This window comes from Giraffa tippelskirchi, chromosome 6, assembly GCF_054371585.1.
Source record: "Giraffa tippelskirchi isolate mGirTip1 chromosome 6, T2T-mGirTip1v1.2.pri, whole genome shotgun sequence".
Taxonomy (NCBI): Eukaryota; Metazoa; Chordata; class Mammalia; order Artiodactyla; family Giraffidae; genus Giraffa; species Giraffa tippelskirchi.
Window position 1 is genome coordinate 84272822 of NC_137280.1, and position 22812 is coordinate 84295633.

The window sequence follows — 22812 nt, forward strand, 5'->3', positions numbered from 1 at the left end:
ACCTGAATCTCAATTTCCTCTGCTGCAACATGGGTTTACCGTCTTAGTTCTCGATCTCCCAGAGATGTCCTCAGGGGTTGTTGGATACTAAGAGCATGGGCCCTGGAGTCCCCAGACCTGGCTATAAATCCAGCCCCCGCGTGGGGTCGCTGTGTGAGCCTCCGTTTGTCCATATGTAAAATGGAGTCATAACGACCTCAGGATTGTCAGAGGATAGAACTCGCTGAGCACACGCTCTGGAGACAAGGTGGGCGTTTCCCTAGAAATGCTACAAGGGGACTGTTTTTCAATAATCTATTTTTTCCCAATAATCTAATGTGTTTCTAATCACTTTTTGTTGTTATTCAGTTGCTAAGTCGTGTCCCACTCTTTGCGACCCCATGAACAGGCTTCCCTGATTGCTTTTGTGTCATTATAAAAAATTGTTTTAAGATGCTCAGATGTTTGTTAACCTGAGCGGTGGGGGGAGGCTCAATATTGTTAAGTAAAATTCAGAGCACAGATTGTGTATCCTCAATGGCTCAAGGGACATGAGTCAAAAGTTTAGGAGGGAAAGCTAAGGAAAATCTCATTCTTTTGGGGGAGGATGAACATTCCAGGGCAGAATGGGAGAAAACCAGGGAGTCTCATGTCCTCCCTCTGAAAGCTGAACTGAGAAAAACACTGGGAAAATCCCTCTTGGGACTGGTGCCGGAAGCAGCTGGAAGGCTTGTGATGTGCAGAAGCTGCCAACCTCCAGTGGACTGATGGCTTCTGGCAGTCAGGGGGAAACCAGTAAAAACTCTACTGTCAGCTGGGAAACTTGACACTAAGTTAAGATTTGGAGCAAGTAAACTGAACTGAACTGAAACAATCCCAAAGGCACACAGAAAGCTGAGGGGGAAAAAAATCTATAGCGTGTATCACAAAACTATTAATATCCTTAATATATAAAGAGTTATTAGAGATCAATAAGAAAAAGATAAACTCTCTTGAAGAGAAAAGTAGATAAAAGCTCTGAACAGGCAACTCACTAAAACAAAGCAAAACAAAAATACACAAACATATAAATGGTCAGTAGAGATATTTTTAGGTGACGCCAGTGGTAAAGAATCCCCCTCGCACTGAAGGAGACGTAAGAGATGAGGGTTCAATCCCTGGGTCGGGAAGATCCCCTGGAGAAGGAAATGGCAACCCACTCCAGGATTCCTGCCTGGAGAATCCCATGGACAGAAGAGCCTGGTGGGCTACAGTCCAAAGGGTCAGAAAGAGTCAGACACAACTGAGTGACTTAGCATGCATGCACATAGTCATCAAAGAAATTAAAACAATGCAATCTGTGTGTGTCTATTAGATTGGCAGTCTTCCTTTTATGAAAAGTCCCAGTGTTTGGAAAGGAGAATATGCACAAATACTGTTGGTGGGAGTGTTAATAAAAGGCACAGCCTTTCCGGAGAGGAGTAAGGTGTAGGTGTAGGGGTCATAATAAGCCTTGAAATGATACATATGTTTTGACTCAGAAATTCCACAAGTAGATATTTATCCGTTGAGAATGATGGTAAGTGTGGGCAGAGCTTCAGCGCTGGAATGTTCCCGGAGGAGGCAGTGGGCATAGTGGCTAGACCTCAGTGCTGGGGCCTGGTTGCCTGGAGCAAGTCCCTCTCCGAACCTCAGTTTCTACATCTGTAAAATGGAAAAGTATCGTAATGATGCCAAAACATTTGGACATATCAAGTGCCTGGAATATAATAAATACCTAGGAAATGGAAGCTTAGTGAGAAAAGCTTAATAGAAATGTAAAAGCCCCCAGAAGATACCTATGTGGCCACCGAGAGAAATAGAGTTTCACAGAGAGGCTCCTAAACACATGAAAAGACTCTCCACCTCATCCCCAAGAAGATATGTTCATTAAAATGATGCTGAGATGTTTTTCACCCAGAAGATCTGAGAAATCCCAAGTCAGCTGACAGCCTGTGGGGAAATGGTCCACCTCCAGGTGAGGGGTACCAGGTGGGACCACCCTGATGGACAGCACTCTGGAAACTGCTACTGAAATGACAAACATATATGCTCTAAACCCTGAGATTTCACCTTGGGGGATTTACCCACAGTGGCATTAGCTGTCAGTGCAAAAGACTAGAAGTAAAACCCCATCACCAATTAGATTCTGGTTAAATTGATGCTGGGAAAGGCTGAAGGCAGGAGGAGAAGGGGACAACAGAGGAAAAGATGGCTGGGTGGCATCACCGACTCAATGGACAATAGTGTGAGCAAGCTCTGGGAGATGGTGAAGGACAGGGAAGCCTGGTGTGCTACAGTCCATGGGGTCGCAAAGAATCAGACATGACTGAGCAACTGAAAAACAATAGGTTAAGAAGCTCATCCACAATCCCTCATCCTAGTTTCAAATCTCCAAATATTCTGACATTTGAGGATAATTTTAATCATTTAAAAATTGTCTAATCTTCATTCATCCCAGTGAGTGTGAATATTCATCAGTTTATCTGCAGCAATTGACTCTGAGTTGATTAAAAGGCACAGCCTTTCCGGAGAGGAAGGAGTAAGGTGAAGGTTGTAGGGGTCATAATAAGCCTTGAAATGATATATATATTTTGACTCAGAAATTCCACTAGTAGACATTTAAATCTGTTGAGAAATGACCCTGAGCTCAGTCACTTCAGTTGTGTCCAACTCTTTGCAACCCTATGGACTGTAGCCTGTCAGGCTGCTCTGTCCATGGGATTTTCCAGGCATGAATACTGGAGTGAGTTGCCATGTCCTCCTCCAGAGGATCTTCCTGACCCAGGGATTGAACCCATATCTCCTGCGTCTCCTGCACTGCAGGCAGATTCTTTACCCGCTGAGCAACCTGAGAAACCCGATTGACCCTGAGATGCTGTCCCAGATCAGCTTGGATGTGTATTAGTTAGCTACTGCCACATAGCAAAGGACCCCAAAAGCTAGCCACTGAAAACTACATTTAATATCTCAGAGTTTCTGTGGGTAAATAATGTGGGAGCCATGTAGCTGGATGGATTCACAAAGCTCTCAAAACAGTGATATCCAAGGGAGTTGAGGAGCTGTGAGCCACACCAGAATCCCTACATCCACCCTGGGTTCTGAGCACCCAGATTCTATACATCTTGCCCATTGGTCTGCTTCCAGTTGGACCAGCTATTTTCTGTCCCATTTCAGGGAATTCTCCATAAAACATTTCCATCTTAGGGCTGGAGTTCAGGATCCCCACAGCACCAGCAGTGACAGCCTCAGCCCTACATGCATTTACTGTTCCAACAAGGAGCTTGCTGTAGGGTCCTATAGTAGGAGGCCAGGCTGCCCCGGCCCCAAACACAGTTCCTTGCATTGTTCGAGTTGAACTCAAAACTCCCATCACCACTATCTTCCCCACCAGTGTTGGGAACCAGTGGCTGCTGGGAGAGGCCCTATAGAGTCCTGGCAAGAAGAAATGGGACACAAATTCATATGCACGTCAGAGGATACCTCTATCACTCAGGTACACTCTGTGGCGTCCCATTGTCCTAGTTCACTATGAGCCTGGCCAACCTGGCCAAGTCAGCAGACAAGGTTCATGCTGCTCCATCCAAGAACCCACACTCACAACCATCTTGTACCCCCATGGAGACCCCCCGGAGACTCCCCTGCCTGACTCCCAGAAATTCACTGGCATGGGCCAAGAACCTCTGAGGGCCTCACCTGCTTCTGCCTGGTCCCATGGCTCCTCTGAGTAGTCATCCAGAATGCAGGACATGTTTCTGGCCCCAAGGGCCTTTTTCAATTCTAAAATAAAACAGAAACCCTGGGCCCAAGTGTATAAACCCTGTAATCCCAGGGCTTCCACGAATTTTCCCAGAGAGGCCACAGGAGGGCAAAGGATGGGGGATGTATCTCAACCAGGAACCCTAAAGGAATGGCTCATATGAGTCTATGTCCATACCTGTGCCCATGGCAGACACTGCTAGCCAATCCTCACACCTTCACTGAGCCTGAATGCGACCTACTCTACCTTCCAGCACAGTCCTTCAAACAGACATCACAAATCATTTCAGGATGGAAACTCCGCCCCCAACTACCCACCATACCCCACCCACATGACATGTAAAGCCTCTAGGAATAGAAACTTGTTTTCTAAAAATTTTTTTCCACAGGATAGCCTTTTTCCATTTAAAATGTCCCCTATTCTAAGATAACTGGGTTCTTTTTGTTTGGCCATGCACAGAACAAGGAAACTTCCTACCCTTACTTCCTGGCTCCCAGAATTTTGCTATCTCTGAGTTTCTCCTCTGAGTTTCTTCTCACCCTTACTTTCTGGCTCCCAGAATTTTGCTAACTCTGACTGCTCTTTCTGCATCCCTTCTTACTCTTTTTTAAAAAAACAAAATACATATACATATATATGCACTGAATTTTATTTATCTTTTTTTAAATTTTCGGCTGCACTGGGTCTTTGTTGCTGTGTGGGCTTTCTCTAGTTGCAGCGGTGGGGGCTACTCTCCAATTTCAGTGCTCAGGCTTCTCATTGCACTGGCCTCTCTTGTTGCAGAGCACAGGCTCTAGGGCACATGGGCTTTAGTAGTTGCAGTGCATGGGCTTAGTTGCCCTGAGGCATATGGGATCTTAGTTCCCAGACGGGGATCGAACCTGTGTCCCTGCACTGGCAGGCAGATTCTTAACCACTGGACCGCCAGGGGAATCCCCTTTCTTCTTCTTTGTGTCCTTCAAATCCAGGCCCTTTGGGATGCCTCTCCAGTCTATCCACACCATTTCCAGGGTTGTGGTCTCTCCCATGTACCCAGTAACACCCAAGGCCAACAACAGCTTCTGATTTCTGCCTCTTCCTCATGCCTGGGCTCCGTCCCCTTGGTTTCTGCCCCTGCTTAAGTCCATCGTTTGCTCCCAGGACCAGGTCCTCAGGCTCCTCTCTGGCTTCCAGTCTGGCCTCTGTTGCCCTCTGCTCACACACTCTCCATGGCTCTCTATTGCCTGCCACGAAATGTCTAAACTCCTCTGCCTGTCATGCAAGGCCCTGCACATCTTCCCTGGCAGTCTCCAGCCTCCTCTCCTTCCTTCTGTGTCAGCTGTGGCATTCCCTGAATAACCATTACACATTGCTCATTACCCTGTGAGTACACATGTCTCAGTAGTCACAGGCATTGGGTTAAGAAGGAAGCGACAAGGCAGGAGGGAGAAGAGACCATTCAGGAGCCTCTTCTCAGCCCAGGAAATCCTGAGAGGCCTACTCCTAAGTCCAAGTACACTTGGGGCCTCAATGCCAGCTCAGAATAAAACAGGGAGAGGTTACTGAATGAATAAATGTAAATATGTACCCCCAGTTTTAAAATTTTCCCTCCCTCCTTTCATCGTAAGAACTCCTACACATCCCTCACAGCCCCACTCCAGTGCCCCCCTCCTTCAGGGAACTTCCATCACTGTCCCTGTAGGCTCTCCCACCCCAGATACCTTCTTTCCCAGTCCTGGCCCTGAGTCAAAAGGCTAGTGTTCACAGAAAGTGAGAGGTAATGGGGACTCTAGTACGGCTCAGTAGACACAGCAAGGAGTCACCAGGCTCCCTTGAGCTGTAGGGGGAGGGGGGCTCACCTCGATTGATCCTCTGGAGCAGGAACCCCCGGACAACATCCTCGTAAATCCCCTCGATGGTCAGGGCAGGGCTGCCCACAGCAAGGACGTCCCCTTCAAACTTAAGCAGCTCCTGGAACCGAAGCAGGTGAGGGGCTGAGCTAGAGGAGTGGGCTGTGTGTGACATGGGTTCCAGCCCCAGCTTTGTCACTGATTAGTTAGGGAAATTTGGGCCTCAGTCTCCTCATCTTTGAAATGGACTCCTTCCCCAGCTTTGTCACTGATTCAGTTCAGTTGCTCAGTTGTGTCCAACTCTTTGCGACCCCATAGACTGCAGCATGCCAGGCTTCCCTGTCCATCACCAACTCCCAGAGTTTACTCAAACTCATGTCCATTGATTAGACAGGGAAATTTGGGCCTCAGTCTCCTCATCTTTAAAATGGACTCCTTGACTCGTTATTCCCTTGGTTGTTGTGGGGATTGGTGAAACAAAGCACATCACACCTCAGTGGGAACAGTATAGGTTTTCCTGCTGGGTCCCCTCACAGCCACTTCCTGCCTGGCCCCTGCTGCAGACCACTTTCCAGTGCCCCTAAGCCGTGTGTAGCCAGGTGCCTGTGACCTCTTCTCTTGTCTACTTCCTACCTTCTTGCTCGCCAAGCTCCAACCACACTTGCCTTTTCACTGTTTTCCAACATACCAGAAACAGATCTACCTCAGGACCTATGCACATGCAAAGAACACCCTTCCCCTGAATATGGCTCATGCCTTTAGTTCACTGCTTCTCAAGCATCATTTTCTCAAAGAGAGCCTCCCTAACCACTCAGAAGCCTCACCACACGCACACTCCCTTTCTGCTTCCTCCTTTCTCTGAAGCCTGTATCACCTGCTGATATGTGATACATGGGACTCCATGCCAGCTCTCAAATGGCAGACATCGAGCATTGTCATGGGAGAAGCAGAGGACATTATAGGAGCCCAGAAGAGCCATCTGACCCAGCCTCAGGGGACAAAGTCTTTAAGCATCAAGGTGGCTCTATGATGCTTGGTTGCTCTGTAGGGCCTGTCCCCCATCAGCTCACCGCTTTGCAGTTCGGCTCCAGCTGGCTCAACACAAAGGGCAAGAAGATGCAGAGCAGCCAGCTGTGGATGAACCTCCTCCGCACCGAGCTGCTGTCCGACTGGAATTTCTGCATGACACACACAGCAGCTGGTCCCCCAACCTCCTGAACAATCAGGCCCATTGCCATGCCCTCCTCGCAGACCTCACCTTCAGCACACGCCCCCTGACTTTCTCCAGCTGCTGGGTGGCCTGGTCGCAGTCCAGAGTCGTGGTCAGACACTGGTCAGCCAGCTGTAGGAAGGTGGTCACGGCGTCAGCCATGAGCTGTGGGAGGAGATGCTGAGATGAGCCTTGGAAAGCCATGCTCTTTCTGGGCCCTGGGCCTGCTCAGTTGAACCCTTCTCAGTATCCAGCCTGCCCCGACCAGCTACCTCCCAGGCTCCTTGTTCCAAGAGACAGTACCCTTGAGACTTTCTTGGTGGCTCAGTGGCTAAGACTCTGAGCTCCCAATGCAGGAGGCCTGGTTTGCTCCCTGATCGGGGAACTAGGTCCCACATGATGCAACTAAGAGTTCGCAAGGCACAACTGAAGATTCCCATGTGCTGCAACCAAGGATCCTGCATCCACAACTAAGATTGGGAACAGCCAAATAAATATTTAAAAATACAATTTTAAAAAAGACAAATATAGCACTCTCTTCCTCTCAGGACCTGGGCCTCATCCAGTGCCAGGAGGCCCAGCATGGGGAGCAGAGAGTTGTCCAGAGTCCAGGCACCATGACTGAGCCCTCTTGTGCAGTATGCAGACCGAACAACCGGGCCAGGCAGTACCAGGTCTTCTCAATCTCTGTCTCTCTCACTCACCATTTCCATTAGCAGGTCCCATCCCCTTGGCCTTCAAAACCCCTGGCTTCTCTCCATCAACCTGTTCTGGTTCAGACCTTGCTTCCATTCCTGCCACCAACAGCCACTGCTCCCCATGGCAGGCAGGGCTTTCTAAAAAACTTTGAATTTGCTCGTGCCCCTTTCCGGCTCACACACTTGCTATAGTTCCCATTGCCCTTGAAAAGAACCCAGCCCCCGCAGTCCCATTACTCAAGGCCCTGTTTCATCTGCCTCCCCACCTCTCTCTCACATCGTTGCCCGCTCTTGAAATCTACAACCCAATGTCCCTAAATTGCTTTACTTTCCCAAAGGTGGACAAGCTCTCTCACCTCCCAGGGCTTATCCACACTCTTCATCACACCCAGGACATACCCTACTCCCATTCCTCCCATGGCTGCCCCAGCCTGGCAGTCCTCTCCTCCTGGAAACTCTCCCAACCCTGGAGATGGATCAGGTGCCCCCTCAGGGTTCCCATAGCACCTCGGGTGTCCCCATTACAGCCCTGTCCATCAGATGTGGTTACTGCCTGCTCATGAGTTCATGTCTGCCTGACACTGGGAGCCCGGCAAGGGAGGCTCAGGTCTGTCTGGGTCATTGTGGTCTCCTCAGCACACACGCAGCACCTGTTAAGTAGGGGCTGCCATCCTTGCCTCATCTCCTCCCAGCCTCCCACTAACCCTTACCTGCTGTGCGAGATCCTGGGCCCCAAACACCAGGCTCTGTGTTCCAAAGAAGCCAAACAGTGCTGCCAGCTGCCCCAGCTTCCCCCGGCTCCTCTTGGCCTCTCGGTAGCAAATCTGCATCAGCTCTGGGTCCCATGGCATCTCCCCAAATGAGTACACCTGCATTCCAATGACAGTCAGGTGAGAAAAACACCACCAGTGGAAAAGCAGGGCCAAGGGCCTCAGAGCCAATTCACTGAAGGAGAAACACAACTGGAAACACATCCCAACTCAGTTGTCACCAAAAAAAAAGTACAATAAGGGTGAGGCATGGTGTGATGGACATAAAATGGTGAAACTTGAAAAAAATGATAATGTGGTGATGGCATGACTGAGGGGAAATGGGCACACCCAACCCTTGTCCCACCAATGCCATCACCTGATGTTCTCTTTGTGCTGGATCCTGGGGCTGCAGAAGTGGAATAATCCAAAGTGGTATTTTCCCTCAAATTGCTCACACAAAAGTTGGAGTAGATAGAATTTAGACAAACAACTATGCTGCTGCTGCTGCTGCTAAGTCGCTTCAGTCGTGTCCGACTCTGTGCGACCCCATAGACGGCAGCCCACCAGGCTCTGCCGTCCCTAGGATTCTCCAGGCAAGAATACTGGAGTGGGTTGCCATTTCCTTCTCCAGTGCATGAAAGGGAAAAGTGAAAGTGAAGTCGCTCAGTCGTGTCTGACTCTTAGCGACCCCATGGACTGTAGCCCACCAGGCTCCTCCGTCCATGGGATTTTCCAGGCAAGAGTACTGGAGTGGGGTGCCATTGCCTTCTCCGAGACAAACAACTATAGTGGTGTATAAATGCTCATATGAGGAGGGAAGCATAAGCAGCTGCAGCTGCAGAAAGGACCAGGGAAAATTTCTGGAGGAGGTGATTATGAAACGGAGATGTGAAGATTAATAAAGGGAGTGTTAATGTTAGTCACTCAGTAGTGCCTGACTCTTTAAGACCCTGTGGACTGTAGCCCACCAGGCTCCTCTGTTAGTGGGATTCTCCAGGCAAGAATACTGGAAACCTCATTTAAAATGAAGTCGTGGGAGTTCCCTGGCAGTCTAGTGGTTAGGATTTGGCACTTTCAATGCCATGGCCCAGGTTCAATCCTTGGTCAGGGAACTGAGATCCCACACATCGAGTGGCTGGGCCAAATAAATAAATAAAATGAAGCCATTAAGCCCTAAAGGGAGAGCTCTCACGCATTGCCACTCCTTGCCCTCTGCAGACTCCAAACAGGGAAAAGAAAATTACTGCTTTACCACTCCCACAGGAGGAAGATTTTCCCCTTACCCAGTAACAGCCTCAACCAATGAGAAACTACCACCACTCAGCCAATGAGAAAGTGTCACCATGCTGAACTCCTGCTTTCCTTCAAAGTCACCCCTCCCAACTTCCTCCTTTTTCTCTATAAAGTAATGTTCCTCCCCTTTGTCAGACGTGCCTATGGTTTTGCCCTAGCTTGCATGTCCCAAATTGCAATGTGGAGGCTGTCTCTCTCTCCCTAAAATGTTTTTTTTTTTTTGTAAAATAACTGGCTGTTTCATTTTAAAGGACAACAGACACTTAACAAGTTGAATGCTTCTTGGCATAGAGTATGCTCTCATTTCATATCAGAAGAACTGAGCTGACCTGCATAGAGCAGAATTCTGTCTCAGGAGATGGGGTGGGCTGTGGCCAAACAAGTGAATGGGAGGAGGAAGAGTTTTCAGGTAAGGTGACTCCAGATTAATGTTACTAAATCGCTAATCTTGTCCTCTTACTCCTCCCCACCCATCATGGCCCACCCTAAGTAAAATGCAGCCTAGAAGAAAGTTCAGAGATTTTCAAACAAGAAAGACGCAAGGTTCACGTGACTCTTCCATAAAGTTGACACTGCCCATAGGCCCGATGAATCCAGAGCCCCTGCAGCTCACCTCCTTCCGCAGCTGGGTGCTGGAGGAGCTCCCACGCAGGAGGCGGAACAGGCGGTCCATGCCCTGGGTTAGGAGGGTCCGCACCGCTGTGAGTTCGGCTTCTACAGTGCTCAGCAGCGTCTGCGTGATCCGGGGCAGCTGTGCATCCACCTTCCCGCGCAGGCACGACTCCAGGGGGCCCTGGACCTCGGCTGCGAGTGGAAGACACTGGCCTGGATCTCCTCCAGGTGCTCAGCAAATAGGAGAGGGGAGGGGGAAGGTGTGCGACTATTGGCTCAACAGGGCGAGGAAGATGGGAGCGCAGACTCTGAGCATCCTCCTCTACCCTATTTTACAAATGAGAAAACAGAGGCTTCAGGTGCGATGAGGATCAGCTCAAAAGTCGCACACTGGGAGGCTGAGTCCGGATTCCAACCCAGTTCTCTTTGTTACTGAGCTGAGTAGGAGCCATCTCCGCTGTCTGACCGGACAACCCACAACCCGGGTCAGACCCACTGTTGCCAATGCCTCGGCCCCTCTCCCCACCCAGTCAGGGTCTGGAGTCTCCCCTCTGCATCCCTGGCTCTCCCCCTTCCCGCGGCCCCGCCCTTCCTCTTGACTCGGCCCTTGTCTCGCTCCACCCTCAGCCTAAACCTCAAAACCACGGCCATTCTCCCACTTCGGCCCCGCCCTTCCCTTTTCTGGCCCTGCCCCTGCTAGGTCTCCGGGTTCCAGATCATCGGCCTCCACCCCTTACACCCAACCAGTTCCCCTTCCTTCTCTAGGGCTCCCCGCCCCTCTAGGCCACGCCCCTGAACCGCACCCTTCAGCCCCGTAGCCACGCGCGCCCGCAGCCGCAACATCTGATCCACGTCTGGGCGGATTGTCTTCTCCAGGGCCGCGAGCAGCTCGTCCTTTTCGGGCTGGAAGGCGCGAAGCCCCGCGGAGGCCCCAGCCAGAACTGCAGCGTGGACGGCATCCAGGAGCTGCTCAGACAAGCGACGGGACCCCACAAGGGCCAGGAGCGCGGTAGACCGCCAAGACGGGGCGGGGATGAGAGGGACAGACAGAGACAGGCACAGAGAGACGCGCAGAGAAACTGGGCACTCAAGTCCGACTCCTATCCCCCTCCTGGTCTCCTGAGGGTCCCTACTCCACCTCCTCGACCCTGTGCCTACCTTGGTCCAGGCCCAGGCCCTGGCGCGGCCAGCTCCTCGCAGGCCAGGCAGGGTCTGGGCTCGCAGCGCTGGCAGCAGCTCCCGCATCAGTACCGAGGTCAGCACCTGCGGGAGAGGTGGCCATGGGTGCTTCGGTGGGCCTAGAGGGGTCCTGGGGGTGCCGGGTGCGGCCTGGTGCGGCACTGACCTCAGCGTCGGAGCCTAGGGTCACGTCATCGTTGCCAAATTGGCCGTGTCGTTGCCGGTAGAGCCGTATGGCATCTAGGAAGGCACGGGCTGCTGGCGCTTGACTTCGCTGCAGGACTGAGGGGGGGACTCCTAAGTGTCCACCCATCCCTCCCCTGCTCTCAGGCTGCCTGGCTCCCCATCACCTCAGGAGGAAGCCCTCCACCTCCTCGCCAGGTTCAAACAGCTAGGTCAACCACTACCAGACCTTTGCACAAAGAATTGCCCTCCGCAGGAAGCACACCTCCCTAAGACCATCATCAGCCCGTAAGCGAGCTTTATGTTTTGTTGTTGTTCAGATGCTCAGTTGTGTCTGATTCTTTGTGACCTCATAAACTGTAGCACGCCAGATTCCTCTGTCCTCCACTATCTCCTGCAGTTGGCTTCAATTCCTGTTGATGCCATGCCATTTAGGAAAAGACATCACCTACAGGCAGTCACCACCCGGGTCCCAAGGCAGTCTCCAATTGCCTCTCCAGTTAGGTACATGTGTTCAGTCAACAACCTGCCCAACTGTATGTGTCAATTCTGTTCCTCTTCTTGACCTGCTGGTCCCTCATCTTTTTGAGACTCCAGCTTTGACTTCCCCTCCGTGATCCCCAGGCTAAACTCCCACAGGCCTGTGCCCTCATTACAGCCCTGGCCATGCATAATTGCCTGTTTCCCCTCTGTCCTTCCCCACGATCCATTTTATAGATAAGGAAACTGAGGCTTGGAGAGGATTCCACAGCCAGCAGGATCAGAGCCATCTGACCCCAGATTCTGCACCCCACCACTGCCTGCCCTTTGCCAGGACCCACCTGTGCCTCGAAGCCGGATGCCGCCCTGCAGGGCTAGTCTCCAGGCACGCTGCGCTTCCCCTGTGGCTGCAGAGAAACAGAGGTGCTGGCGGAAGGGATGCTGCAGGAACAGGGGGGAGCTAACAGGCATTTCCAAGAGGGGATCAGGCTCTTCCTGTATATGGTCTCCTGAAAGCAGACAGAGAAGCTCCCGTCTTCATTCATTCATTCCCTTCATTCACCATGAAATACTTGTGTGTGTGTGAGCTCAATTGCTCAAGTCATGTCTGACTCTTTGTGACCCCATGGGCTGTAGCCCACCAGGCTCCTCTGTCCATGGAATTTTCGCAAGAATACTGAAATGCTTAGAAGATCCTTATTTCAGCTCAGTCCCAGGAGGAGGTGTGCCCAGGGCAGATATTAATAATCCATCTCAGCATTCTCCTCGACACAGCGGTCTGGGCAGCCACCAGCAACTGTCTGAATTGGCATGTGATCTGAGCCCTGCTTGCTGGAGGGTGCTAGAGTCAGCTAGGCCTAGATTCATGCCTGGCCAAACCATTTTCTAGCTCTTTGCACAGATTTTCATCACCCTAAAAAAACCCCTCAGTTTTCTTATCTGTAAAATGGGTTAAAAAGTGGTATCAATGACCTAGAACTGTTGGGAGGACAAAAATGAGTGAATTTATTTCGATTAATTAAATTGATGGTGGTTTAGTTGCTAAATTGTGTCTGACTCTTGTGACCCCATGGACTGTAGCCCGCCAGGTTCCTCTGTGCATGGAATTTTTCAGGCAAGAATACTGGAGTGGGTTGCCATTTCCTTCTTTAGGGGATCTTCCCTACCCAGGGATCAAACCCAGGTCTCCTAGGCTGCCTGTGGTCTCTTGCACTGCAGGCAAATTCTTTACCAACGGAGGCACCAGGGAAGCCCAGGTTAATTAAATTGGGATCTTGTAAATCCTTAAGTGTTTTGTTCAGATTTCCAGAGTGATATATACAAACTGCAGTAAAATACAATAACGCAGAAAGAAGTGGACATTCCTCATCATGCAGTCTTTTAATCGCAGCCTCCAGAGATGATAATAACTATTAACAGTTTGGGAGACATTACTGGAGTACAGCACAAAGCTGTATGGGATGTATTTTTTAACAGGGTGGAGTTTTCTGAGGTATAACTGGCCTTTTGGCTCCTGTGCATGTCTGGGATACCTTCAGAGGCTGCACAGATTTCCTTCCTAAGGGTCAGGCCATAGTTTATTTAATCAACCCCAAAGGATGAGTATTTGGGTGGGCTCCCATGTTTTCAACATTTCTGCAGATGGTTTTTGTTGCTGCATCTTTTCATCATTAAGCAGCAGAATAGCTCTGCAGTGAACCAAAGCATGTAATTTTGGCTCTATCTCTTAAGGTATGGTAGTCCTCAGCCACAGTGTCCCCTTCTATGAAATGGGGTGATTAGTGATGGGACTGCCTCCTGGGCAGAGTCAGTGAGATGATGCAGGCCCTCAGTCAGATGCATGCTAGCCACTTACGTTGCTCCTTACCCTATTCAGAGAGAGGAGGAGGAGTGGGGAGGAAGGGGAGGTTGGAGGGGCAGGAAGAGGAGGAGGATGGGGAGAGGGAGTAAAGGCAGGAAGGAGGGAAGGAGAACCCTCCTGGAAACACTAAACTGAACAATTAGAATCTTAACAAGTCTGTACAGTTTTCCTGCCCACCACTGGCCATCTCTCTATATGCTTGCTGACACCAGATTTTTATCATTTTTACCCTTTGCTGCTTTGATTCTGGTTTAGTGACCTAACTCCTTCACCCTGACAAGAGTGGGTGTTTCTCTTCCAAAGAAACAGCGTGCTCACCCAGAGGCAATGCTGCCCCTAAGGACACTTGGCAATTTCTGGAGTTTTATTTGGTTGTCACATTTGGGGTGCAGAGTGCTATTGGCATCTGGTGGGTGGAGGCCAAGGATACTATTTAACATCCTGTGGTGCACAGGGCAGCCCTCACTGCAAAAAAATGATCTGGCTCCAGTATCAGCAGTGCAAAAGTAGAGAAACCGGCTCTTGGGGTCCCCAGGAGCCTTACTTGAGGAGTCTGGGCAGAGAGCATCCAACAGGCGAAGATATTCACGTTGGGAAGTCAGGACTGTGTACCCCGTCAGGGTCGTGGAGCCCAGTGGACGGTCCCCATTTTCATATTCCTGCAAAAGGCATCCAAAGAACTGTCTTGGGACAGGTCTAAACAGTGGCTTCTATATCCCAACATGGGATCGGGGGAAGATTTGGGGTTAACTGGGGTTAACGCACCTCCCTGCCGCCACCCCTCCCCCCTTCCCCACAGTGGAGCACCCAGTACCCACTGTGTGTTAGGCCAGTCCGAAGTGCTATATGAGGACTATCTCATCGAATCCTCACAGCCCCATGTGGCGTAGACCATCATCATCCCATTTCACAGAGGTGAGAACTGAGTCCCAGGGAGACAAGAATTCCCCAGCTGGGAAGCAGGACACAAGTGGGATATGCAAAGGCCTCACATGGTTTCAACCTTACTCTGCTGATGACCACAAGTGAGTCCCTACCCTGGTCTGGGCCTCAGTTTACCCACCTGGTACAGCAGCAGATGGTTGCCCATCTGGGGCCAAGGACACAGATGACCTTGATTCATATTGATGACTGAAGAAAGGAGGGGGCTATGCTGGGAACTGGACCCCAAACCCACACTGGGGAGGATGGGACGGAGAGGTAGATGGACTGTAAGCCACTCACCTCCCTGTGGCTGAACCACTCCAGGCGGCCATCCCCACGCAGAACACAGAAGGTTGGCTGCCACTGGGGTGGGTGACCCCGCAGCTGGGTCAGGGGCCCTCGGTGCTCACGGACTCGGGGTAGCTTCTGTGGGAGGATGGGCAGGCAGATGTCAGAAGCATCTGACAGTGTCCCAGTGTCCAAATCCCCTGGACAGCTCATGCTGTGACCTGGGTGCCCCCAAGTACAAAGTACTTGGGAGCTGCTGTTGTGATGTTTTATTATCACACATGCTCACAGCATTCACTTCCAAATACGAATCGAGGCGGACACTTTTGTTATCTCCAATTTACTTGCAAGGGGATTCCCCCCCATTTGAGCTTCATATGAGACCCCAGCCCTGACCAACATCTTGATTGCAGCCAGTGAGAAACTGAAAGAAAGGACCTAGCGAAGCCCCATCTAGATTCCTGACCCAGCGTAACTGAGATGATAAATGTGTGTTGGGATGTTCTTTGTGGTCCAGTGGTAAAGAATCCGCCTGCCAAAGCAGGGGACATGGGTTTGACCCTTGGTCTGGAAAGATTCCATGCCATGGGGCAGCTAAGCCTGGGCACCACAACTCTGAGCCCACACGCTCTGGAGCCCATAAGTTGCAACTACTGAGCCTGCACACCCTATAGCCCCAACCCTGCAATAAGAAAAGCCACTGCAATGAGAAGTCCATGCACTGCAACTTAAGAGTAGCCCCTGCTTGCTTGCTGCAACTAGAGAAAGCCTGCACAGTGCAACGAAGACCCAGTACAGCCAAAAATAAATTTAAAAACATTTTTTTTAAAAGATAAACGTGTGTTGTTTGAAGGAGCGATTTTGCAGTGTATAGCTAACTGATATGGGTGGGATTGCTAGATCATGGAACAGGTGTTAGTTTAAGTTTATGAGAAATGGCCAGGCCTCTGTCCACAGGCCCCTCCCTCAGGCAGGATGAGACATTAACTTGTTTTATTTTCTTTACTGATCATCTCACTACCTGTCCACCTGAATTGTGTTGCCCCACGACTGGGCCCCAGAGTGGTGCCTGGTACACAGTCGGCACTTGGTAAATATTTGATGACTAAATGACCAGCATTAGTGATGTTTCAATTCTTTGGTAGAGTAGTGGGAACTAAGATGTTTGTTAAATGATTCTCCATCCCTCTTCCTGGGTCTGACATTTTTCACAGCAATATTGTTAAAATGTTATTATAGAAATGATATACCTAATGCAAATAGATAAAAAATAAATGTTAAAGAAAATATTCCAACTGAAGTGAGAGGAAATCCCTCCATGCTGCTTGAACCCCAACATCAGCTGTGCCCTGGCCAGGTGGCTGGGACCAGCAGGTGGTGGAAGGTGCAGGTGGGGGCAACACCCAGGCCCCGCGGTGCCCCAAGCAGGACAGGTGGCATCCCAGGTGGGAGTGGGCTCTGTGTCCACAATACCAGGGAGCCCAGATTTCCAAGAGGAAATCTCAGAGCCCTGGTTGGGACAGATGACCTAGTGTCATATGGACTGTGGGCTCTGGGTTCCAATCTCCCCTCTGCCTCTTGCTGGCAGTGTGACCTCAGACAGGTCACTTCACCTCTCTGTGCTTTTGTTTCCTCAATGGTCAAAGACTCATCTTCTGAGGCTGGTGAAGATGGAGTAAGTTGGGCAGGGCATGTGGAGATCCTGGGCACCATCATCCAGCTCAGAAGACATTTGGAGCTGAGAATGGGCAGCTCCAGGCTCTTTTGTTCCACTGACACACTCTTCCTGAGCCCCTACTAGGTGCAGGCACCACATGGGCACAAGAAGTGAGGGGGAAGGGGAAATAAGACTTGAACCCTGTCCTTACAAAGCAGACAAATGGAGGAGGCAGACCTGTGACCCTGGAGCTGCGCTGGAGAAGCAGACAGACAGGGGGTTCCAGAGGAGGTGCCCAACTCAGGCAAGGGTGATGGTAATCAAGGAAGGCTTCTTGGAAGAAGTAGCAGCCAAAGTATGGGATGGCATAGGGAGGATGGCACGTGAAAAGGCCTGGGGGTCCAATGGGCATGCTGTGCCTTTGGGAACTACACTCAGCCAGGCCACACCTTTTCCAACTTCAGGGCTTTTGTACTGGCTGTGCCCTCTCCCAAAATGACCTTCCGATGTGGGTTCCAGAATGTTCTGGCTCTGTCTCATCCTTTATATCTCAGCTCAGAAGGGACCTCCTACACCCCAGCTTCCCACCCTCAACACCACCTTTCAATTTGTCTTCCTAGCACCTATCAGGGGTTATCCTGCATCATGATACGTTAGCTTGATAACTAACTCATCATTTCTCCCAATTAGACTGTGAGCCCAGAGGGCAGAGGGAAATCTCTCTCAGTTACTATCATGTCCCCAGCATCCCTGGTGGGGCTTCCCAGGTGGCACTAGTGGTAAAGAACCTGCCTGCCAATGCAGGAGACATAAGGGATGTGGGTTCGATCCCTGGGTTGGGAAGATGCCCTAAAGGAGGGCATGGCAACCCACTCCAGAATTCTTGCCTGGAGAATCCCGTGGATAGAGGGGCCTGATGGGTTACAGTTCATGGGGTCGCAAAGAGTCAGACATAACTGAAGTAACTTAGCACCACCACCCCCGCACCCCCCAGCATCCAACCAGGGATGTGGCAGGCGGTTGATGCTTAGTGAATGTTTGTTCAAAGGATGAATCTTTTTTTTTCTTATTTGTATCCTTTCTGCCCCCAAACTCCTCTCCCATCCAGTCTACCACATAACATTGAGCAGAGTTCCCTGTGCTATATAGCAGGCCCTTGTTGGTTTTCCATTTTAAATAAAGCAGTGTGTACCTGCTCGTCCCAAACTCCCCAACTATCCCTTCCCCACATCCTTCCCCCTGGCAACCATAAGTTCCTTCTCTAAGTCTATGAGTCTCTTTCTGTTTTGTAAGTTCATTTGTATCATTTCTTTTTAGAGTCCACATGTAAGGGATGTCATATGATATTTCTCCTTCTCTGACTTACTTCACTCTGTATGACAATCTCTAGCTTCATCCACGTGGCTGCAAATGTCATTATTGCATTCCAAGAATGAATTTTTAAGTCACCCTAGGTCGTGGCTCCAGCAAGGGCAAAGATGTGAAGAGGGACCTTCAAACAAACCGCCTCCCCAGCCTTGCCTGCTCCGCGCCCCCTCCCCCTTGTGGCACCCACTTTGCTCTGCAGCAGTTGGCATCTGGCTGGCTCCTGGGGGCCCAGCTCTCTGGAGATTTGCCGCAGGACCGAGGCTGCCAGCTGCCGGCGGTAGCAAGGCAGGAAGTTCCTCAGCAGGGTGTCCACCTGGCCTGCAGGGACAAGAGGATGGTGAGGTGGCTGAATCAGGTCCTCTCAACCTGCCGGAGTGGAGGCCAAACAGGCAGAGAAGCTACTTATGGATTCCTACCCACACCCCAAAGCTTCCCCGAAAGACAAGCTCCAATTCCATTCATCCTTAACCCTCCACTGTTTTTATCCACAGGGGAGTTGGTGGGGGGCAGGGGAGTTAAGGGACTCAGGCTTAATTTATAACCGATGTACAACACACCTTAATTGTATAAATCACAGATGGTAATGAGTCTGACACATGCACACGCCTGTGAAATCATCACAGATAAAGAACAGATCATTGCATTCGAAAATTTCCTTGTGCCCCTTAGCTGAGGAGTCTATCAAAATCTTTAAAAACCTCACCCAGCACAAGGGAACTTTCTGGGGTGATGGACGTGTCCTGTAGCCTGATCTAGGAGGTGATTACACAAGTGTTAGAGCTCTTCAAGCTGTTCTAAGATGTGTGCACTTAACTGTGTCTACAACACATCCATCGAGCAGACTGGAATGTGGATCTAATGACTGGAGCTTGAGCAGCAGTTCTGGGTCAGGCGGTGACCTCAGGCACAGAAGCCACGCATGGTAAACCATGAGACGGGAGGCGTTGGGTTGTGTATCATCAGCCTGCCTTCCACTGTTCCCCTCTATGCTGTTGTTGTTTAGTCACTCAGTCATGTTCAACTCTTTTGCAACCCTGTGGACCGGAGCCCGCCAGGCTCCTCTGTCCATGGGATTTCCCAGGCATTGCCATTTCCTTCTTCAGGGATTCTAACCCTCTATAAGAGAGAGAATAAATATCTTGTTTAAGCCACTACAGAAAAAATCTTCAACCCTCTGCAGAGTAGCTTATTGAATCCATTCATGTAATGATAGCTTGACCTTGCTTCTTGGTCTATGTGAGCCCCCCCATATCCTCAGTGCACATGACCCAGTGAGTGCTCAGCTGTAGGTATGGAGTGTGAAGGACACTGGCCCTTCTTTGTCTCAAAAGAAGATCTGTGACTCAGTCCCTGAGGTCCACACAGGGGGCCTATTGGTCCCTGCCCGCCTGAGAGGATCCTTCCACATCTGGTTAGGTTCGGGGCTCTTCCCTCCTGGTCCCCCCCCACAACTGAACCCATGTCCCAAGTAGGATTACCACATTTAACCAAATAAAAGTACATGACACCAATTAAATCTGAATTGCAGGTAACTAAGGAATACTTTGTTTCAGCACAAATATGCCCTCACACAAAATTTGAGACACACTAAAGTAAGTATTCATTGTTTTTCTAGAATTCACATTAATAGGACATCCTGTGTAGCTGACAACCCAGCCCTAAATCCCACCTGCCAACATTGGGCTCCTTCCCACCTCACTCACCCTTCAGGTGCTGCTGCTGCTGTTTGTCCAGGGGGCTTGAGGGGCGCCCTCCCATCCTGCTGCCGTCTCCTGGGCTCCCCTGAGAGTGAAGTAAACACCCCTCTGTTCCCCACAATGCCCCAGGTTCCTCAGCTCAGGGGCCGCCCTTGGAGCAAGGTGACCTGAGGGGCCCGAATGCTACAAGACCAGCCGCTCAGGATCCAAAACCAGAGCACAGTCCCAGTGTGTGCGGGCGTGGGATACCTGCTCCCCACTCTGCCCTGCCCCCTGCCCCGCCTGCCTCACCCTGCACCTGTGTCCTCCTGCTTCCCCTGGGCCAAGTTCCCCAGAACTGGTGGTTTCTATAGGGGCTGCCCCAGGGTGCGGGTGGAGAAAAAAGACCTAGCTGGCCTTGGAGGGTGGATGAAGGGCAGACATCTGGCAGCACATGAGATCAACTGTTAATGTGGGGAGGGCAGGGAAGCAGGGAGAAGGCAAGGATAGGGCATCCAAATCATGTACCTGTCCCCTCATCTGTACCCATGAGAGGTGATTCTGAGGCCTAAGAGGATTCAGGCCTAGCCCAGCCCCAGGTTGGGAAGACACAACTGTACTGACACCTCCAGTCTTGGGGTTTGTGCTAGGGCAAGAGTAGGTGGGGAGCCACTGTTCTGCTGTAGACAGGGGGGGACATGTCCCTTCAGGTCCTGCTTTACCTGTCTACAGCAGAGGACTGTGTTGAATTAGTTGGGTCTCCTTACCCCTTCACCTGTTTTTCCACTGCCTGGCACAAAGCAGTCCTCAGTGTTTGGCAATGGAAGGAAGAGAGGGAGGGAGGGAGGAAAGACAGAAAGGCAGGCAGGGAGGAAGGAAGGTGTACATTTCAGACTGAAATGTGATCAGATGGGGTTTTCACAGGATTTCAGATGAAGAGAGCATCAAATTCCAGTGGGTACAACGTGGACATGATGGCTGGAGCATAGGCAGCCACTTTGGACCAGGAGGTAAAACTCACATGATGACAATGGCACAACTATGATGTCAGTTGCAGCGTCCCCAAAGAGTTCATGACATTGCTCCACCAGTTCTGGGTGGCCTCCCTCCAGAGGAAAAGCTAAATCTCCATTTTGTTTAAACCAGGAACATCTGACTGTAATCTTCACCAATTCCACAGAATTTCTGTTTTCAACATCACTCCATAATAGCCTGAGTGCCATCCCTGAGCAGGGGATGCAAATGTGGGCAAAACAGACCACACGGTCCAGCCCCCATGGACCACTAGTTAGCACAACAACAAAACTGTCAGACAGTATGGATAAGGGAGAAACATGGAATAGGAAAAAATGCTAGGGGCAAGGAGGGGTCAGGGAGGTTATGGTGCACCAAGATCTGAAGGAAACAAGGGCCAAGCCATGCAAAAAGCTGGAGGAGAAAGAATACCGAGCAGCGAGCACAACACATGCAAAGGCCCTGAGGTGGGAATGAGCTTGGCCGGTTCCAGGAAGAATACAAGGTGGATGGATTGGAGGAGACTGATTGGGGAGTAGATGTTAGGTAGGAGGGTAGGGGATTACAGGGGCCACATGGGGGCTTGTGGGTCAAGTGAGAAGGATGGGTTTCACTATGAAGACAAAGGGGAGCCACAGGCAGGTCTGGAGCAGGAACAGCTGCTGCTATGCGGAGAGGGGTACAGGAGAAGTGACACGCCTCAGGCAGGGCCCTCCACATGGGGTCTTTGTAACTGTCTCATCACTTTCCCTTCACTTCTCAGCCTCCACCTGCGGCTTCAGGGGTCATGACACCTGCTGTTGCCCAAGGTCACGGCTGAGCTGCTTTCCTTCCAAACCTCTCCTCCACCTTCCTCGGTTTCCGTTCAGAATCGGTCCCACTTCCTCACTCTCACATCTGAGTGATCAACCCAGACAAGACGTTGAAAGAAACTTCACTTTCTGTGGTTTCGGATTTGAGGTTTCAGTTCCCACGCCCCTCGCCCACCAGCTTGCCCTGGCCCCTGGAGCCAGGTGGGCCACAGGCAGACACACTCTGGGGAAATGCTGTAGCCCTGAGGCAAAGAAGCAGTGCCTAGGCGCATTCAAGGTTCTGAGCAGACCTGCAGCAGGGCCAGGTGCAGAAGTCACCCGGGCCCTGGGTTTGCAGTGGGAGTTCAGCCAAGTGAGTGTGGAGAGGGTTGAACCATGTCCCCCTAAAGGATAATGTCTACAGGCCACTATCAAGAAACCAGAAAACAAGCAAGCCAGGATGTGGAGAAACTGGAATCCTTCTGTACTGTTGGTGGGAATATAAAAATGATACAAGAGCTATGGAAAACAATATGGAGGGTCCTCCAAAAATTAAAAATAGAATTACCATATGCATATGACCCAGCAATTCCACTTCTGGATGTCTGTTGAAAGAAGTGAGAGGAGGCTCTGGAAGAGATATTTGTCCACCCTTGTTCACAGCAGCATTATTCACAATAGCAAAACACAGAAGTAACCCAAGTGTCCGCCGATTGATGAATAAATGACTAAAATGTGATATGATCATATTTTAAAGACGAAGGAAGTTCACACACACTACAACATAGATGAATCCTGAGGACACTATGCAGAGTGAAATAAGCCCATCACATTAATACAAATACTGTATGATTTTAATTATATGAAGCACTTAAGAGCAGTCAAAATCATAAAGATATAGGATAAGCAACAAGGTCCTACTGTGTAACACAGAGAACATTCAATATCCTATGATAAACGATGGATGGAAAAGAATATAGAAAATGTATATGTATGTGTGACTGAATAGTGTACTGTACAGCAGAAATTAACACAACATTGTAAATCAACTATACTTAAAAAAAAAAATTCATAAAGACAGAAAACAGAATGGTGGTTGCCAGGGCTGGGGAGAGGAGAGAATAGAAAGTGAGCATTTAATAAGTATACAGTTTTTAAATAAACAAATATATACACATATTTATACATATATATTATTTTTATTTAATTATTTGGCCACACTGGGTCTTAGTTGCGGCAT

At 50.3% G+C, this 22812-nt stretch overlaps 1 protein-coding gene and 1 non-coding gene across 7 annotated transcripts; one reads left to right on the forward strand and one right to left on the reverse strand.

Annotated features, from left to right (window-relative positions):
- Nucleotides 1–1502: 1502 nt before the first annotated feature.
- Nucleotides 1503–22171, reverse strand: NIBAN3 (niban apoptosis regulator 3). 6 transcript variants are annotated; one of them, XM_081496451.1, is made up of 16 exons: nucleotides 22141–22171; nucleotides 19795–19873; nucleotides 18279–18409; nucleotides 15079–15204; nucleotides 14399–14513; nucleotides 12335–12502; nucleotides 11497–11612; nucleotides 11310–11414; nucleotides 10955–11117; nucleotides 10153–10343; nucleotides 8205–8363; nucleotides 6845–6961; nucleotides 6657–6764; nucleotides 5596–5707; nucleotides 3694–3777; nucleotides 1503–1662 (listed from the first exon to the last, which is right to left on the reverse strand). In XM_081496451.1, exons 1-16 carry the CDS (start codon nucleotides 22147–22149, stop codon nucleotides 1598–1600), a joined length of 1848 nt encoding a protein of 615 aa, XP_081352577.1. In that variant the 5' UTR covers nucleotides 22150–22171; the 3' UTR covers nucleotides 1503–1597. The 6 variants fall into 6 exon arrangements, with proteins under 6 accessions (XP_081352577.1, XP_081352580.1, XP_081352581.1 ...); XM_081496454.1 differs by lacking the exon at nucleotides 22141–22171 and adding an exon at nucleotides 20535–20786; XM_081496455.1 differs by lacking the exon at nucleotides 22141–22171 and adding an exon at nucleotides 20490–20752.
- TRNAE-UUC (transfer RNA glutamic acid (anticodon UUC)) lies at nucleotides 9287–9358 on the forward strand. Its single transcript has one exon. It is a non-coding gene; the product is annotated as a tRNA-Glu (tRNA).
- Nucleotides 22172–22812: the final 641 nt, after the last annotated feature.

Bases quoted from the DNA above. Each gene is read 5' to 3' on its own strand.
- NIBAN3 (XM_081496451.1), bottom strand. The intron at 15,205-18,278 runs GTGGGTGCCACA...ATCCTCCCACAG, and splicing joins GCCAACTGCTGCAGAGCAAA to AAGCTACCCCGAGTCCGTGA. The intron at 5,708-6,656 runs GTGAGCTGATGG...CTTCGGTTCCAG, and splicing joins TGGAGCCGAACTGCAAAGCG to GAGCTGCTTAAGTTTGAAGG.